General features: G+C 36.3%; 1 protein-coding gene across 1 annotated transcript; it reads right to left on the bottom strand.

Moving 5' to 3' along the window:
- Positions 1 to 3,886: 3,886 nt before the first annotated feature.
- Positions 3,887 to 5,940, bottom strand: LOC136227381 (small ribosomal subunit protein uS10z/uS10x). The gene is made up of 4 exons (XM_066016022.1): positions 5,814 to 5,940; positions 5,554 to 5,678; positions 5,259 to 5,372; positions 3,887 to 4,263 (listed from the first exon to the last, which is right to left on the bottom strand). Exons 2-4 carry the CDS (start codon positions 5,669 to 5,671, stop codon positions 4,121 to 4,123), a joined length of 375 nt encoding a protein of 124 aa, XP_065872094.1. The 5' UTR covers positions 5,672 to 5,678; positions 5,814 to 5,940; the 3' UTR covers positions 3,887 to 4,120.
- Between the last annotated feature and the right edge of the window lie 13,193 nt (positions 5,941 to 19,133).

The following is a 19,133-nucleotide window of genomic DNA, read 5'->3' as shown; positions in this document are numbered from 1 at the left end:
GGCTCGTGTATCATATGTGCCAAACACAACAAGATTTGACGTCTTACGTGATCCGGTTTTCCTTCCCTAAAACAAGAATATATAAAGTTTGTAAACAAATTGATGAAGTGGAGCGGGCCTTAAACTATTTGGAGAAAACGGACCCGAAACTGAAATTTTGAAGATAAAACGGGTTGTTGGAATTTAGCGATTTTGGACCCTAATTTTGTTGGATTCGGCCCATTGAATCAAACCCATCGGTCTACAGACCCATGGTGGACGTGTTTTTTAGCCATTCGAGGTCGTTTAGGGCCTCAAATCGGCCTTTTTGTGTTTTAGCGCACTTTTCTTATTTTATTGTTTTCCTTTTCCTTTTAGGTTTCGGATTAGGTTTTATTTTGTCAGCCTATATAAAGGCTCGACCTCCACCTTATGTAAGGCAGTTATTGATTAATAAGAATTTCAGAGTTTATTCTCTTTCTTCCAATTTTCGTTAGTCGTGCGCGATTCAACGATAGTTGACGGTTTTAAGCTTTGTTCATGCGCGAGCAAGTGTTTAGAACGAAACTCTGTTTATTTCTGCTGCATCACAAATTTAGTAACATACTTGTGTTAATAACATCCATTTTAGTGGTCAGTTGTAACCAAAATTGGTAAGTAACAAGCAAGTTGTAACCATTAGACATGCGCTTATCTATATGCGATTTATCCAAAATGATAAGCACTAAAATAATCTAATTATAGTTTATAAAGATGCTCTTTATCTATATGCGATTTATCTTGATTTCTTTAGGCTTTTCTACCATCTTTCAAGAAACTCAACTTCTTCTGGTTGCTAAGGGTACAACTTTCACATATACAATGTTCTACACCTTTTAAGCCGAGAAGTTTTGCTTTTGATAGCATCAACTTCATCCATTTCTCACTCATGTGTCCAAGTCTGTAATGCCATAGACTTGAGTTTACACATGCATTAACAGCAGCCAGGCTATCCTTACTACTAGTAGTCATATAAACTGTACCGGTTTTATTAGTTCGAGCAACAACAATTGCTCCTTTGCTAACTTTCCAAGAACTACAAGTGAAATACACATTGTCCTTCCTTATCAAGCTCACCCACTGAAATAAGATTCTTTGTCAATCTAGGCATATGTCTTAGCTTATTGATTTTCCACAACCTTCCATTTGCTAACTTTAAGTGAACACCTATCCAGCTATCTCTAATGGCTCACCATCTGTGAAATACACCTTCCATAGTTTCCAGCCGTGTAGTTCTCCATGATTTCATGTTGTGACATCGCATGAAAAGAAGCATCTAAATCTAACACCCAAGATTCAATAGAAGAAACAACAAATAAAAGTAAGACATTTTGTACCTCAACAGTTACAACATTTGTAGTTTTATTGTTGTCACCCTTCTTTAGTAATTTACAATTAGCTTTCACATTCCAGACTTGCCACAATTCTAGCATTCCATTTTACGTCCATTCTTTGACTTTTCTAATACCTCGATTTTGATCTACCTCGTCAGAGTTCCTTTCATTGCTCCCGCCTCGGTTCACAACATTTAAAGTAGAGCTTGATGATGTACCTTCAGCATAACCAATATTTCGCACTTCTTTAGCAATAATTCGATCTCTAACATCATTAAATGAGAAGTTTCCCTTGCCAACAGAATTACTAACCGTTGTCCACATAGGCTCTCAACTATTGGGTAACGAGGCTAAAAGAATTATAGCATGTACCTCATCATCAAAGATCATTTCAATAGACGTTAGTTGCGCAACAATGGTATTGAACTCATTAATATGTTCCGCTACCGAAGCATTATAACTGATTCTCAAATTGAATAACTTTTTCATTAGATGTACCTTGTTATTGGTTGTAGGCTTCTCATACATATATGACAATATTCTCATCATCTCAATCATCGTCTTAACTTCTGCTATATTATGAGCAACATTCTGTGTTCGCGGCAATCTGATTATGCCTAACACTTGTCGATCAAAAAGATCTCAGTCTTCCTTCATCTCGTCTGGTTTCTCTTTTGAAAGTGGCAAGTGCAAGTTTTTGTTGTGCAGTTTTGTAACTTCCAGAAAGAAAAGTCAATTCCAACAAATTTGTTTATTCTAGAACCTACTGCGTCTAACCCAACCATTGTCCAAACCAGACCTCTAATACCAGTTGTTAGGAATATGGACAACACTAGATTCCTCTTCTAGGACACAGTGACAATTGCAGAATAAAAACACAGAGTAGAGAAAGTAAACAAACAATAACGAACGCAAGATTTTTAACAAGGCTCACCTAAATGTGACTACATCTTCAAAGCTACTTCATTAGACTGATTTTATAAAGTTGGAATAGGGATGACAACATGTAGAGTACCCGTGAGTAGTGTCAATCACAAACTCTTACACGTTTATTTTTTTTTAATTACGCGTACCCGTCTCATTACCCTAACATGTATACTTTTTGCATTTCATACTCGTCTGATTTAATTCATGAGTACTCGCGGGTACTTTTACCCGTTAAGAATCAATACATAAAACAAAAAATATTACAAATTTAACAAAATAAAAAATTTAATAAACAATCAATCTAAAAATTGAATAAATTAAACATTAATCTATAAAAATAAAGTAACTTAATAGTATCACTCAATTGTTAAAGAACAAAAAAATTGGAGTTTGAATCTCACATTTAAAAAACAATTACATTTCGGGTACCCTAGGAGGTACTCCCATACCCGTCACATGTATTAGTTTTGATTTCATACATTTTTTTACAGGATACAAATAGTCCAATTAGGATCGGATAGTGCTAGGTACCCATTATCATTCCTATGTGGGAGAAATACATTGATAATGGAACAAGTATTACAATACAGATACATTTATAGATTCCAAGTCAAGCCTCCAAAGTATAGATATCAAGAATGTTGCTTCGTATTCTCCACCTTCAAATAAATAAAGTCAAGATGACCCCTCGTACTTTGCAACAAGGTTCTCCTCAAACTAACAGCCAAATAAATATGCATATAAGAAAACATGTGATCTCTTATTTCCAACAAACGAGGCCAAGATACATTGAATTTTTTTGCCTTCAAACTCACTCCACGCGAGTAAGGAAGAATCGCTAGAAGAATGTGACTGAAGTTAAAATTTATGTCTTACACATTGACTAATAAGTCCATATCTAACAGTAACTATGTATTTGTGATTTGTGTACCGTCTGTCACACCAAATCACTTGCTCAAAGATGAGCTGAGACAAGGTCTAATCGGATCTAGTCTATAATAATTTCTCAAATATATATTTTATATTAAAAAATAAAAAACAATTATAAACAATAAAAATATAACTTGAAGTCCAATACTTATTTATTTTATGTGCAGACTTAAACCAGACAGTTGTAAATGTGAAAAATGAATATCCAAACCAACTAAGTGACTGCAACGAACACTCTTAAGCTATTTGGGGAAGTTGGGCAATGCTTTGAAGAATGAAACTAAAGAAGGCACAAACATTCTCATCTTATGGTAAATACTAATGCTGAAACTTGTGCAATCACCAGATGCAAATGCTCATACTCGACATAAACATTAAACTCAATTGAATCCTAAAGAGCTACATCCAACTTCTAAAGTCATATATTCTGTAAGAGTGACAAAGAGAATCAAACATTACATTTCACGCACTTTAACGAACTTTCATATCAGCATTTCTGATAGGTAAAACTGGAAAACATTCAATGTGAACAGAAATATCATTTCAATCTTCAAATGAAAATGCAAACAGAAAATCAACAATATAATCAATTCTCGATCAACTTACATATCCAGATAATAAATTTAGGTAGATTCTATGGTTACTTAGCTTTTAATGGTCAGGTCTTGCAACAAATATTTCATAACCAAAAACATGCTTTTACGATTTGAAAATTAGACAAAATTGTCACTCTGCATAACATTATCTTCATATTAAGGAACAACAAGCCATGCTACATTACCCCTAAAAGTATGTATTCTCATCAAGGACATTCCAAGCAAATAATAGAATCCAGAAGGACGGGTCCTCAGCTTCTAAAAAACTAATTCAACTGTATTTAACCAAAAAGGAAATCACAAAATTTCAAACATTCATGAGTCTGCTATTGTAACCTCGACCTCAACACCAGGTTCAATAGTAATTGAAGTGATCTGCTTGACCACCTCTGGTGAGCTGAAAAGGTCAATAACACGCTTGTGGACCCGGAGCTCAAATCTGTCCCATGTGTTGGTTCCTGCAAATAATACAACAAAACACAATGTCAATAACATTCATGTATAGGCAGGCTACATAAATCATTTCCTAGTTATGCAATCAAAAGCGAAACATGAACAATAAAGATTCAGAAAGTGAAAATATAAGACTTGACATCCGACGCCTTGTCCATATTACACCTAGTAATTTACAAGTTTGGAAAGTACATATATAAGAAAAAACTTTTTAACTGTTGGGACAAATCTAATGATTAAAACCTTCATGTTAGATGAATTCTGATGTTAGGAATTGGTATCAATCAAGAACATGAAGCATGAGCACCAAATTTATTAGGATATTAGGAAAATATAATCAAACTAGCAATTCACTCACTGTTTCCAAATGGAAGCAATGTGCATTGGAAAATGAATGTGTAACCCCTTTCGATAAGAATGAAAGCAATTGGCAAATAAATGAAAGAAACAATTAGTTCATCTAAAAAGTAATGAATTATAAAATTTATAAACACTAGCAGTGATTAAATCAAGCAGGCACTGTAGTATATATACATATATAAACATTTATATATATATATATATATATATATGTTGCACAGAAACTCTTCCGTTTCGTGTCTGTTTCTAATACAGTTTGCTAGCTAATTTTTCTTAGAAATAAGCTATCCCGGTATCCGTTTCCATGCAGCATATATATATATATATATACAAAATTCTCAGCTTGTCAGTTGCAAAATAGATGCAAAAAGAATTTTATCAAAAAATATCAAGCAGTTTGATATACATAAATGTGGCGAAGCATAAAAAATTGATGATCTACCGAAGATAAAGAAAAAAAAAGCACTGATTCAGCATTTCTATTCTGTTTCTATTCCACAATTCAATCGGAAGCACAATAAATAATGTGGCATACATAGGATTGAAAACTAGAAAAAAATCCAATCTCTTATTGTATTATAGGAGTTGATTAGAATACAAAAAGAGATTGGTAACTAAAATTTAGTGGTTAGGTAAATACCTTCACCACAAGGGGATTTCCTGGTGGTAATGTTAAGAACCTTGGTAGGGATTCTCACGGGTCCCTTGACTCTCAATTTCTTTTCCTTGGCACCACGAACCAAATCAGCACATACTATATAACAAACCCAGATAATATCAATCAGTAACATGAACAGCAAAAATTCACTCTACAAAAATACAAGAAAACAGGATTTAATTGAACAACATAATCAAAGATCAAAGCTTAAAACAAAGTAAATAAACGGATTTTCACACTTTTGTTACTTGTAAAGAGAAGAACGGGAAAGAAGAACCTTTTTCGAGGTTTTTGACATTTTTTGATGAGAGAGTGATCCTGATTTTGTGAATCTGGTCCTGGGGCTCCTCCAGACCAGCCTTTACCGGCTTCATTGCACCGTAAGCTGCTGCCATTGATCTCCTAAAATAAGAAAATCACCACAAAAACAAATTAGTACACAGACGAAAACATAAGCAATATTTAAAATAGCGATAGGATCCAATAGCATGCCCGATGCGAAAACAATCTTAAGATACAGAAGATGGTAAGAGAAACCTTAGAGTGATTTGGCCAAAGCTAATGCACTGTGCAGAAGAAAAGAAAACCGCAGCTCGGATTTAGGGTTTGGTATAATTATCTATATATATGATATTGAAGAGGTTGTACAGTATGTCAATTGAACTTGGAGGCTTTTTGCCAATTTCAGCCTCCTAATGAACCGGCCCAATAATACCTCCGGTCCGGTGTGCATTTGTGTACTAAACCCCAAACCATAAAACGACATAGTTTAGTGGAGGTTAGTTTTGTCTTTTACATTTGTGCTTCTAGGGTTTAGATTGTTGATCATTCTGCTTCTTTCTCTATGATTTTCCTTTTCGATTAATTTTGGTTGTTTGGATGTCCATTTTGGTGTTCAAATTTCCTTTTATTTTAGACTTTAGCTTTTTGAGTGCCTACGTTTGAAACCGAATCGAATTAATATATATAACCGAAATCTAATAACTTTTGTTGTAGCCTGAACTAAACAATAGATTTGTAAGATGGGAGACCAATCGTTGAACTTCTGAAGGAAGGCGGTCCTTCCAATCAGGATGACGACAGCCGACGTTCCTTGAGGATCGAACCTCCTGGATGAAGGTTGAACGTCTTCGGATGAAGGTTGAACGTCCCTAGCGAAGGTTGATCTTCCTTGAGGATTGTACCTGTTACAGTGTGGGAAGCGGTCCTCCCACAAACGCTCTGATACTTAAGTCAGATACCGTCAAATATAGTATTCTTTTCTCTCTCTAAAAGCCAACCTCCTCCTCTGCAGCTTTCAACCCATTTATAGGAATACAGGAGGAAGTTACTTGTGAGCTATCAGTAAAAGATCGTGCTGAACGTGGATACACATATCTAGGGTGATAATGGAGTACGTGGGTAGTGGTTATATCAATTGCTCCCCACTGTTATTTTCGGAATAAGAGTGAGAAGAACAAATATCCTTAACCGCTCGATAAATGATTTAAAAAATGGCAGCACGAATCTCCATGTTAGGATTACCTATTTTGTATAATAAGAGAAGACGGAATTAGAAACAGAAATGAAAAAGAAATCGGGTTCTCTCCCGATGAGATAGAAAAAATCGGTTTTTTCTTCCGTTGTTGCATTTTTACGGGATACGGCTTGGCTTGATTACCCTGACAAGGATAACCCTAATAGTTTCTATCTTCACTAAAGATGGGTTCGGGACCTTACCTCGTGAGATAAATTAGAATCATAACGAACATCAGAATCCTCTCCGTCTGGGATTCTATAGGATAATCTAGAATATTAGTAGGAAATAAAATCTCATTCTATTTTTTATTAGGAAAAACATAAGAATTCTATTCTGTTTAGGATTAGGATAAGTAATAATAATAATAAATATAAGAATCCTACTCTATTTAGGATTATGATAAATAATAATAATAATAAATATAAGAATCCTATTCCTTTTAGGATTCCATAATATATCCCTAGTATTTAAGGATGTTAGCATATGATTTTTTTTTTTTTACCTCAAGTGCATCGATTTTCTCTCCTCTGTGCTTAGTCTTGGACTCCTTTGGCCTTGGGAAAAACTTCGTTTTCAGGTTAGCTCCTTCTTCGATTTCGAAGTTTTATATCTGTGGAATGCAAAATTATGTTATATCGGTTAAAGGAATATGGGAAAAACGTTTTACCAATCTATAACTTAAACTGTACGTTTTTTTCTCTTTTTTGCGGTGAGATTCCGTTTTTGCGATTTTTCTATTTTGAATAAGTCTGAACCTATAAGGTTTTTTCGACTTTTGTTTTTTCATACAGTCGAATCCGCAAACGATTTTTGGGATCGAACAGCCTCGAATCCCTGACGCTTTGCGCTTCTGAATAAAATCGGACTTATATGTTTTTTTTAACAACCGAATCTGCAAACGCTTAAAAAAAACTTTCGATGCTTTCGAATGGAAAAATGAGCCTCTACCGCTTTTTCGTTTGAATTAAAAAAAACGATCCTCAACCGCTTTTTCGTTTCAATTAAAAAACGATCCTAAATCGCTTTTCCGTTTCGATTAAAAACGATCCTCAACCACTTTTTCGTTTCAATTAAAAACGATCCGTAACCGCTTTTTCGTAAAAAATGATCCTCAACTACTTTTTCGTTTCAATTAAAAACGATCCTCAACTGCTTTTTCGTAAAAAACGATCCTCAACCGCTTTTTCGTTTTAATTAAAAAACGATCCTAAACCGCTTTTTCGTTTCAATTAAAAACGATCCTCGATTTTTTCCAGCGACACTCGACTCTAACGCTTTCTTGTTTTTGATAAAATTGATCCTCCATGCTTCTTGCGATTAAAACAGAAACCGAACCTCTAAGGGTTTTTCGTTTTTAACGCAATTGATCCTTCGTGGTTTTAAACAGAAGACGAACCTCTAATGGTTTTTTGTTTTTAACAAAATTGATCCTTCGCGATTTTTAAATAGAAACCGAACCTCTAATGGTTTTTCGTTTCTAACGACATTGGTCTTCCATTCTTTGCGATTTTGAACGAAGCTCGAACCTCTAACGTTTTTTCGCTTTTAACGAAATCAATCCTCAACGTTTTGCGATTTCGAACGAAGCTCGAACCTTTAACGTGTTTGTGTTTCTAATTACTTTTGAGCTTTTCTTCTGCAGTTGGCTTATTTTGTCTAAAGATCTTCATCATGGTTCGTACTAAGCAAACATCAAGACATATATTCGAAGCACTGGGGCCACACTCCTTGGATGTATTAGCATTTTGTGTTCCTACTTGTCTATCTCAAGATGATGTTCATACTTTCAAGACCACGTTCTCGTTTCCGTCTGATTGGGAGGTCCGCCTCCCTTCAGACTCGAAGACTTCTTTTGCTTTCGTGCCTTCAGAATCGTTCGACATTCATGAGGCTCTGTTGGAAATGGGAGTCTGCTTTCCTTTACCTTCTTTCTTCATGGAATTTTTGAAAAGAAACAAATTGTCTCCGTCTCAGCTTCATCCTTAAGGATGGAGATTGCTTCTGGCGTTTTACGCACTTTGTAACGAGAAAGGAGTAGTTCCAGCCGTCAACCTTTTTCATCTTTTCTACCTTCTCAGATCTCTCAAGGATAAATCCGGGCGATTTTCTCTTCAGAGGACTGATATGTGCGAGGAGGGATTATTTATCGATGATCTTCCTCCCATTGAAAAGTATGAAGATAGATGGATCGTTGTTTTTCCTCCTGAAAGGACATGGAATGTTCCTCTTCCCTAGGGATGGAGTTGGATTAGGCGAGGCGTCTCACGTCCATCGCATTCCAAACTTTTAGATAGATATTCGTCAGAGATTCTTATTCTTCAGTATGCGAAAAATCCTCTTAGTCACTTTTTAAAGGCTTACCGTCGTATCACGATTGGTTGGGAGATTGTTCCCTCCTTGACATCTGCGAAAGAAGGCAAGATTTTTTGCTCTTCATCGGAAAAGACAACCACGGTCCCTAGTCTTACGGATACGACATCAGCATCTGATTTCGTCGATAGCCCATCCTTAGCTGAGCAACAATTTGATGTTCTTTTGACGTCTAAATTGTCGAGAGATTCTCCACAGTTCATACCTGAGCTTGGTGAATCATTTAAACAGATTATGTTTAAAGATAAGGTTCCTTTGTTAACTCTAAACGCTTTTTTGCTCTTTTACAGGTATGACTTCCACGGCTGGAAAATTTGCACTTCTTGCCCTGAAGACAGGTAACCAAAAGCGTAGTAGAGGAGGTGCTCAAGATTCAGTAAATTCAAGAGATGAAACTTCTAAAAAGGTTAAAGCCGCTGATGTGCCTGCCGATATAGATCTTAGTAAGGAGGCTGAAGCCGACTCATCGAAGATGGGGGATCCCCTACCTACTTCTGAGAGTGGAGTTGAGAAAGATATTCCCAGTTTTCGCGCAGGCAGCTTCCACGCTGACAAGGGTGGTCCGGATCTCTCACATCCCAAGACCCCTCGCATTTCGAGGAGGACACTTCGATCAGAGTCCCAAAATGATCTTCATCCTTCTTTCCCCTAGTTGGACAGACCTAAGTCGTTCTGGAAGCTATACCGAGATGAGCCTACCATGTCTCGTTCTTTAAACGGCGATGATTTCAGAGTATATCCTGGGTTGCTTGATACATATTCTGTTTTTCTTCCTGGGGTAGCTTCGAGGTTAATGTATTCTTCCATTCTTCCTCGAGATGAAGAAACTTACTTTAAAGATATCCAACAAAACATGGATTTAGCCGAGCGTCGAATCGTTGAGGTAATGGGCGTATATCTTTCTTCCTTTCTTAATCAGATTTTTGAAATCAGAAACATATTTCTTCATACCTTTCCTTATTTTTGCAGGGAGCTCAGCGTGCTTCTCTTGCTTTTGGGTTCGCGAGATCATGGAAGAAAAAACTCGATGACTGTCTCGCTCGTAATGAGAAAATGGATCAGACCATTAGGGATCTTCAAGAGCGGAACCACAAGCTAAAGAATTATCTTACTCATCAAGAAAAAATGGAACAAACCATTAGAGATCTTCGAGACCATAATAAGAAGCTGCAGTTTGAGTGTGACCGCTTTAAGGAGGATGCTTCCAAATATTCAGCCATGGTTGATGATAATAAGAAGTTGGGAGAAAAAACTTGCAAGCTTCTTAACGACGTCACTTTACTCCAAAACGAGTTGACTGCTAAGCGTGAGACGGTTCACAGGCTGAACGGAGAACTTAAATCGATCCCCACTTCTAGCGTTCATTCATATAGAGAGTCTTTTGATTGCTACCAAAGGAAATGTGCTGTAGGGGTCTTATTTAGCAAGATAGGCTTTTATCTGGCTCGCCAGATTCTTAAGGAGGAACATGGGCGTGCGTATCCCGAGTTAGTATTCTCGAAAACTGTGTCAGTTTCTGACTCTCGTCCATGGCAAAGTTTCGACCCTGACAAAAAAGATGTCACTACTTCTTTTTGAAGGAAAATAGGCTAACGTACAGCAGTGGAAATATAAAAATTTTAACCTATTTCCATTAACCCCAAGATTCGTTAACCGTTATTTCATACAAAGAGGGATAAGAAGAAATACCTTTTAGACGTTCTATCTACCGTTGCAAACGAAGTGCCCACAACTCTTACTTCGAGTTCCCGAGCACAAAACAAAACAACAGAAGATCAAGTTAGAATCAACCGTTTATTAACAACCAAAGTAGATTGTCTCTAATTAATCAACACAAGATCAAGGATAAAGAGAAAGAGATGAAAATCAATTGAACGGAAGGAAGCGGTGAAATCTCATCCTCGGCTAGGGGGTTCGAATTCTCTCTCCTGGAATCAATAGTGAATTTCGAAAATCACATAGGGGGGTATTTATAATCTCTCTTGTATCTAATCTCTAGTTAGATAGAATTAGGTTACTGAATAGGAATTCAATTCGGAATAGAATTCTTAATTATTATCTATTAATATATCTAAATATAAAAGATAATAATAATAATAACCTTATTGGATAATAATAGGAGTAATATAATCTAATTAAAACTCCTAACTTATTTATCCTTTAATTAATTTAATTCATAATCCTAATCTAATTAGGATTAATAAAATCAAATTAATTATTTATGTATTTTACTACATAAATTTCGCCCCCCCCCCCTTTGGTAATTGGGCCTTATTGGGCTCAATTGGGCTCAATTGGGCTTCCGTCAATTAATTAGCATCTGTCTCTCTTTTGGGTTCCAAGTCTTATGTGTGACCCATTAGGTTCTTATTGCTACTAGCCGTATGCAACTTATTAAATTAATTTTCAAAGAATTATATTTAATCTTTGCATAACGGAATGATGTACAAAGTATGTGATTAGCAAGTCCGTAATCATTCCCCTAGAGCTATAAGAAGACAGGTTGATTCTGTCGTTGACCTTTCCGTATTAGTTACGGTATAATTCGATCCTTTATCAACTACGTCCTTGAACTGAATCTTATGACTATGGGTAATGTCAAGTCACATATAGCGAGACGTTCGTTTTACTTGTTCTGGCCGAGTCAACTCCAATTAGATAGGTTAAGAGAAATCTCATTTCAATCTTAAGCTATCACCTTGCAAGGATTTAGAGTCAAGACTTCCAAAAGCGATCCATGGACATATCTCCCATTTATCGAGAGTGATAAATGCTCAATCCAATGTATAACGATCCCGCAATCACTTCCTGTGATACCCAACGTCTGCTGTTCACACCCCAGAGTCATCTCTGCTAAGGATCGTGTTACAACAGAGTCAAAGCGTCACATTCCGTAATCCAGAATACCAATTAACATTCCTTTGAGTCTGAGGATTATTTATACCTATTAATACCAATGAGATGAACAGGTGACAAGGAAGAATCTACCCATCCTGTTATCTCAAGTCGGGTCCCCAATCCTAATGAACTACTTTTCATCGGATCCATGTAACTGTCCAGATATCTATATATATGAAGCTTGTGAGATCAGCTTTCTGTCGGACAAAAGACATTGTTACATGCAAGTCTCAACCGCGATATGTCAATCCTAAACATATTGCTTGACTTGGGGTGGTTTTAAGTTTATTAGTTTATTATAAAGTTTTGTCGCACTTCATGCTTGTATGAACACTTTATAATCACTTTAAACAAACTTACGGATTTCCTTTTATTTAGACTTCATTTAGTGCTTAAAAGGGATTGCCTTTATATATAGTTATAAAACATATATCTCATTAAAACAAATGATATAAAGAACACTTCATTTACATTAAGTTTGTATCCTAGAACAATTGTCTATAGGACACTAAACCCCAACATACTCCCACTTGGACTAAAGCCAATTGTTTCTATAACTTATCCCAGTAGAAGTTAGATGATGATCATGTAATTTCTGGGTTAAGGGCTTTGTCAACGGATCTGCAACGTTGTCCTCTGTAGGTACTCTTTCTATTCTCACATCTTCTCTTGCCACAATTTCTCTTATAATGTGGTATCGCTTTAGGTAATGCTTGGATGCATTATGAGACCGTGGTTCCTTTGATTGCGCAATGGCTCCATTATTATCACAGTACAGTGTAATGGGATTTACAATGTCAGGCACCACACCAAGTTTAGTAATGAACTTTCTAATCCAAACTGCTTCCTTTGCTGCTTCCGCAGCAGCGATATACTCTGACTCGATCGTAGAGAAAGCTACGCTTCCTTGCTTGGAACTCTTCCAGCTCACCGCGCCCCCATTCAGGATAAACAGGTATCTTGATTGGGATTTAAAATCATTCTCATCTGTGAGATGACTTGCATCTGAAAATCCTTCTATTTTCAGATCCCCTTCTCCGTACACTAGAAACATATCTTTAGTTCTTCTCAAGTACTTAAGAATGTTTTTTACGGCAATCCAGTGCTCTTCTCCCGGATTTCCTTGGTAACGACTCGTTATACTTAACGCGAACGCTACGTCAGGTCTAGTGCATAGCATAGCATACATAATCGAACCGATTGCGCTGGCGTACGGGACCACAGCCATGCGCTTCTTATCATCATCGGTTTTAGGACATTAATGATTTTTTAACTTTACTCCATGTAGCATGGGTAAGTTACCTCGTTTCGATTCAAGCATGCTAAACCGCTTTAGCACCTTTTCGATGTATGTAGCCTGTGAAAGACCAAGCAGTCTTCATGATCTATCTCTGTAGATCTTTATACCAAGTATATAAGCTGCTTCACCGAGGTCTTTCATTGAGAAGTTACCAGATAACCAAACTTTTACCGACTGTAGTAGAGCTACGTCATTTCCCATTAATAATATATCATCCACATATAATATCAGAAATGCTATAGAGCTCTCACTTGCTTTCTTGTAAATGCAAGCTTCTTCGCAATTTTGTTCGAAACCAAATGGTTTTATGGTTTCGTCAAAACGCTTGTTCCAGCTTCTAGATGCTTGCTTAAGTCCATAAATGGATCTCTGAAGTTTGCAAACCTTGTTTGCATCCTTTGATATGAAACCTTCAGGTTGCATCATATATACATCCTCAAGCAGGTTTCCGTTTAGGAAAGCTGTTTTCACATCCATTTGCCAAATCTCGTAATCGTAGTGAGCGGCAATAGCAAGCATTATTCTGATTGATTTGGACATAGCCACAGGAGAGAAAGTTTCGTCATAATCAATTCCTTGCTTCTGACGATATCCTTTCGCTACTAACCTAGCTTTGTAGGTGCTAACCTTTCCATCCATGTCAGTCTTCTTTTTGAAGATCCACCTGCACCCAATGGGTTTTATCCCTTCGGGTGGATCAACCAATTCCACACTTGGTTGGTATACATGGAATCCATTTCAGAATCCATGGCTTCAAGCCATGCTTTAGAATCTGGACTGTTAAGAGCCTCTTCGTAGTTTTCGGGTTCGTCGTCTAACATGAGAACCTCATTATCATCTCCCACTAGAAAACTATATCTAATAGGGAGTTCACGAACTCTTTGTGATCTACGAAGGGGTGGCACTTGAGTCTCATCTAATGGGACTACATCGGGTTCCTCAACCGCTTCTGTTGTTTCAGTTGGTGTTTCTTGTTCTTGAACTTCATCAAGTTCAATCATGCTTCCCTTTTCTGTGTCTTCGAGAAACTCTTTCTCTAAGAAGGTTGCGTGCTTGGATACTATTACTTTCTGATCATCTAGATGATAGAAGTAATATCCCACAGTTTCCTTTGGGTATCCAACGAAGAAACATTTATCAGATTTAGAATCTAGTTTGTCGGACGCAATGCGTTTGACATATGCTGAACAACCCCATACTCTCATGAATGAGAACACGGGTTTCCTACCAACGAATAATTCATATGGTGTGGAATTAGCGGATTTAGTTGGTACTCGATTTAGGGTGAAGAGGGCGGTTTCTAAGGCGTAGCCCCAGAATGTCTTTGGAAGTAATGCTATTCTTATCATGGATCGTACCATATCTAGTAAGGTACGATTTCTCCTCTCGGATACACCATTGTGTTGTGGTGTATAGGGAGGTGTCCATTGTGAGCATATCCCACATTCAGTTAGATAATTCAGAAAATCATCTGAAAGATATTTGCCACCTCGATCATATCGAAGTGTCTTTATTTTCTTTCCTAATTGATTTTCTACTTCATTCTTGAAGCATTTGAATTTCTCAAAAGCTTCAGATTTGTGCTTCATCAAGTAGATATAACCATATCTAGTATGGTCGTCTATGAAGCTTATGAAGTATCTGAATCCTCCTCTTGCTTGGACTAACATAAGACCGCATACATCTGAATGAATGAGTCCTAGAGTGTCTGATACACGCTCACCTTTATTGCTAAAGGGTGTCTTTGTCATTTTACCTTTTAAACATGCTTCGCACGTTTCCAATGATTCAGGATCAATTGAATTTATAAGACCATCTTGATGTAGCTTAAGCATGCGTCTTTTGTTTATATGGCCTAAATGACAATGCCACAAGTAAGTTGAATTATCTAGCTTATGTCTTTTGGTATCAATTGCGAAAACAGAAATTTTGTCATCTAACATATAAATCCCATTTTGTGATATTCCTGAAAAATAGAAGATCGAATCTCTATAAAAATCGCAACATTTGTCTTTTATTGAAATATGAAAACCGTCGTCAATAAGACGGCTAATAGAAATAATGTTGCGAGACATTTGAGGAACGTATAAACAGTTCCTTAATTCTATTACAAGCCCAAAGGGCAAATTTAAAACATAATCTCCAATTGCGAGGGCGGCAACTCTTGCTCCATTTCCTACTCGCAAGTTTATGCTTCCTTTCTTCAATTCCCTAGTCCGATTTAGTTCCTGCATATTTGTACAAATATGAGATCTACATCCGGTATCAAGTACCCAAGATTCAAACTATGAAACTGTATTTATTTCAGTAAAACATACCAGATGTTGAAGCACTGCCTTTTCCCTTCTTGAGGGTGGCTAGGTACTCCTTGCAGTTCCTTTTCCAATGCCCGTCTCTACCACAGAAGTGGCACTCTCCTTTGGGCTTCTTCACTTCCTTTCCCTTAGCTTTAGTGGGCATGGCTCCCTTGCCTTTCTTGGGATTTTTAGGATTGGGAAAATTCCCCTTCCTTTTCTTTGATCCCTCTATGACAAGAGCTGATATTGCCTTGTCCTTTTTCATATTGGGCTCAACTGACTTGAGCATATTTGCAAGCTCTTCAAGAGAGGTTTGCAAGTCATTCATCTGATAGTTCATAATGAACTGTGAATAACTCTCTGGGAGGGATTGAAGAATTAAGTCTATGCTTAGTTCGTTATCCATCGCGAATCCAATACTAGAAAGTTTGTTAATATAGCCAATCATCTTGACACAATGTGTCATGACGGATGTGCCCTCTTGCATCCTGCTACGATATAGTAACTTGGATATCTCGTAGCGTTCGCACCTAGTCTGTTTCCCAAACAGTTCTTTAAGGTGCATGATGATGGAATATGCATCCATTTTCTCATGTTGCCTTTGTAATTCTGGTGTCATCGATACAAGTATGATGCATCCCGCATGATCATCATCAGCTTTGTGCTTCTGGTAAGCATCAATTTCTTCAATGGGAGCATCATCAGCAGGGATAGGGGGTATCGATGTATCAAGTACATACCCTATCTTATCGAACTTCAAAACAATTTTGAGGTTACGAAACCAGTCGGTGAAGTTTGAACCATTCAACTTGTTATCGGTAAGAATGTTTTGCAGATTGGTTTTAGTCATGATTTTAAGAGTGTTTAATTAAACCTGAGAGTGAGAAAGAGTAAACGTATGTTATTCATTTGCTTTAAAGTATATCAATCTAAAATTTATAGGCCTTTTAGTTTATTTTAGATCGCTCCCACTATTTTGCCAAATTAATAGCCCTCCATATTAATTCGAAGAATTTCACAAATCCTTTAGTGAGCTAGGATCCTAACTCCTGAGATTTCGCCTTGAGTTTGCTCAACAAGCTAGTCTCATTCGTTAGGTAGATTCATGTAATCAATCACATCTTTAATGTGATTCCTAGGTTATTGGGTTACTAACCACATTAGTAACTAATATGCTATTCACATTAATCCCAACCATATTGTCCATTAGTTTATGACAACATGAGTTTGCTCATCCAATTATCATAATCTAATTTAAGTATTACCCCATATTCATGAAAAGTAATTTTCGATAATTCAGGTGTTACCGTAAGACCCCGAGCTTGAGTTTGCTCAACAACCCAAAGGCCCCCAGTACTGCCGGCTGAATTATAATATTAGGGAGGGGCAACCGATTTTAATAACTTGTTTATTTACTTAACCTTTTAATGAGGGATTTTATTTTAGGTCTCATAATCTAACTTAGTCTTGATTTGATTTAGCATACATCAGACACATACATTGGCGTTATGGACATATTATCTAAATTATTCCGTCGAGCTAGAGACGGAATAAAAGGCCAAACCTAGGGAAATACTAACTATTACATATTTCTCTTTAGGTCCTCCGTCTTCTCCATGGCGCCTTGAAATTACATATTAATTTCTATTCTACTAAAGAAAACTTCAATTGAATTGAAGGGAATTAGATGAGATAAGAAATTACAATAGATAGTAGAAAGGCAGGACTCGTAGGCCCTATTTCAAAAATACCAAAAGACTAAAAAGATGGTCCAAATATGTCCATAACTCCAAACATGCATAGACTCAATTAAATAAATTTAATTGGTTGATTACATAAGTATTTTATGTAATATTTAGGTTAATCACATTAACTCATCAAATTAACTTTCATCCAATTTTACTTCTAACAGTTTCGTATCCTCTTATATTAAACTTTTAGATTAATATAACTATACAAAACTTTTAATTATGCACGTCCCAATTATTTTGATTTTAATTCATTTAAACCTTTTTGATTTACGAATGGGTAAAACAAACTTTTAAATAAATTTTCATTCGATAATCAAAACAGAAAACTATTAGTTTCTGAAACATATATACATATATATATATATAAAACTAATTTTAAACGATTTAAAATTAAGTGCGTCTCGGGCCGGGCCCGAGGTTGGACTACTGTCGTTTGGCAGCAGCCCTAGGCGTCTGACCCGCCGCTGCCTTGCGGCAGCGGCGGCCAGGCGCTGCGCGCGGTCGCTGCCACGCGGCAGCAACCGCGACAGTAGTCGGGTCGCGCCGTAAGGCGCGACCCGAACTGCTGTAATTTTTTTTATATAATATATATATATATATATCAGTTTTAAAACGATTTTCAGAAAATGGGAAAAACTATTATAGATTTTCCGTTTTATCTTTTAGAATAAATAAAACTGATTTTATCAATCTAACCATAAAACTAATAGATTTTGTTATAATGATTATCAACCAAAATTATTAGGAACATGTGCATAACTAATTTTAATTAACAATTAATTAAAACTTATTTATCTTTTAGAACTAATTAATCAAAATAGTTTTGTTAATTAACCTAACTATAAATATTTATTCAATCTGATTGAAAAACTTCTAAATTTTCATATATGAAATAACGGATTTAACGCAGGCTCTGATACCACTGAAGAAAAATAGGCTAACGTATAGCAGCGGAAATATAAAAATTTTAACCTATTTCCATTAACCCCAAGATCCGTTAACCGTTATTTCATACAAAGAGGGATAAGAAGAAATACCTTTTAGACGTTCTATCTACCGTTGCAAACGAAGTGCCCACAACTCTTACTTCGAGTTCCCGAGCACAAAACAAAACAACAGAAGATCAAGTTAGAATCAACCGTTTGTTAACAACCAAAGTAGATTGTCTCTAATTAATCAACACAAGATCAAGGATAAAGAGAAAGAGATGAAAATCAATTGAACGAAAGGAAGCGGTGAAATCTCGTCCTCGGCTAGGGGGTTCGAATTCTCTCTCCTGGAATCAATAGTGAATTTCGAAAATCACATAGGGGGGTATTTATAATCTCTCTTGTATCTAATCCCTAGTTAGATAGAATTAGGTTACTGAATAGGAATTCAATTCGGAATAGAATTCTTAATTATTATCTATTAATATATCTAAATATAAAAGATAATAATAATAATAATAACCTTATTGGATAATAATAGGAGTAATATAATCTAATTAAAACTCCTAACTTATTTATCCTTTAATTAATTTAATTCATAATCCTAATCTAATTAGGATTAATAAAATCAAATTAATCATTTATGTATTTTACTACATAAATTTCGCCCCCCCTTGGTAATTGGGCCTTATTGGGCTCAATTGGGCTTCCGTCAATTAATTAGCATCTGTCTCTCTTTTGGGTTCCAAGTCTTATGTGTGACCCATTAGGTTCTTATTGCTACTAGCCTTAT

Source organism: Euphorbia lathyris, chromosome 4, assembly GCF_963576675.1.
Source record: "Euphorbia lathyris chromosome 4, ddEupLath1.1, whole genome shotgun sequence".
NCBI classification, from domain to species: domain Eukaryota; kingdom Viridiplantae; phylum Streptophyta; class Magnoliopsida; order Malpighiales; family Euphorbiaceae; genus Euphorbia; species Euphorbia lathyris.
This window is presented reverse-complemented; position numbering and strand designations above follow the sequence as displayed.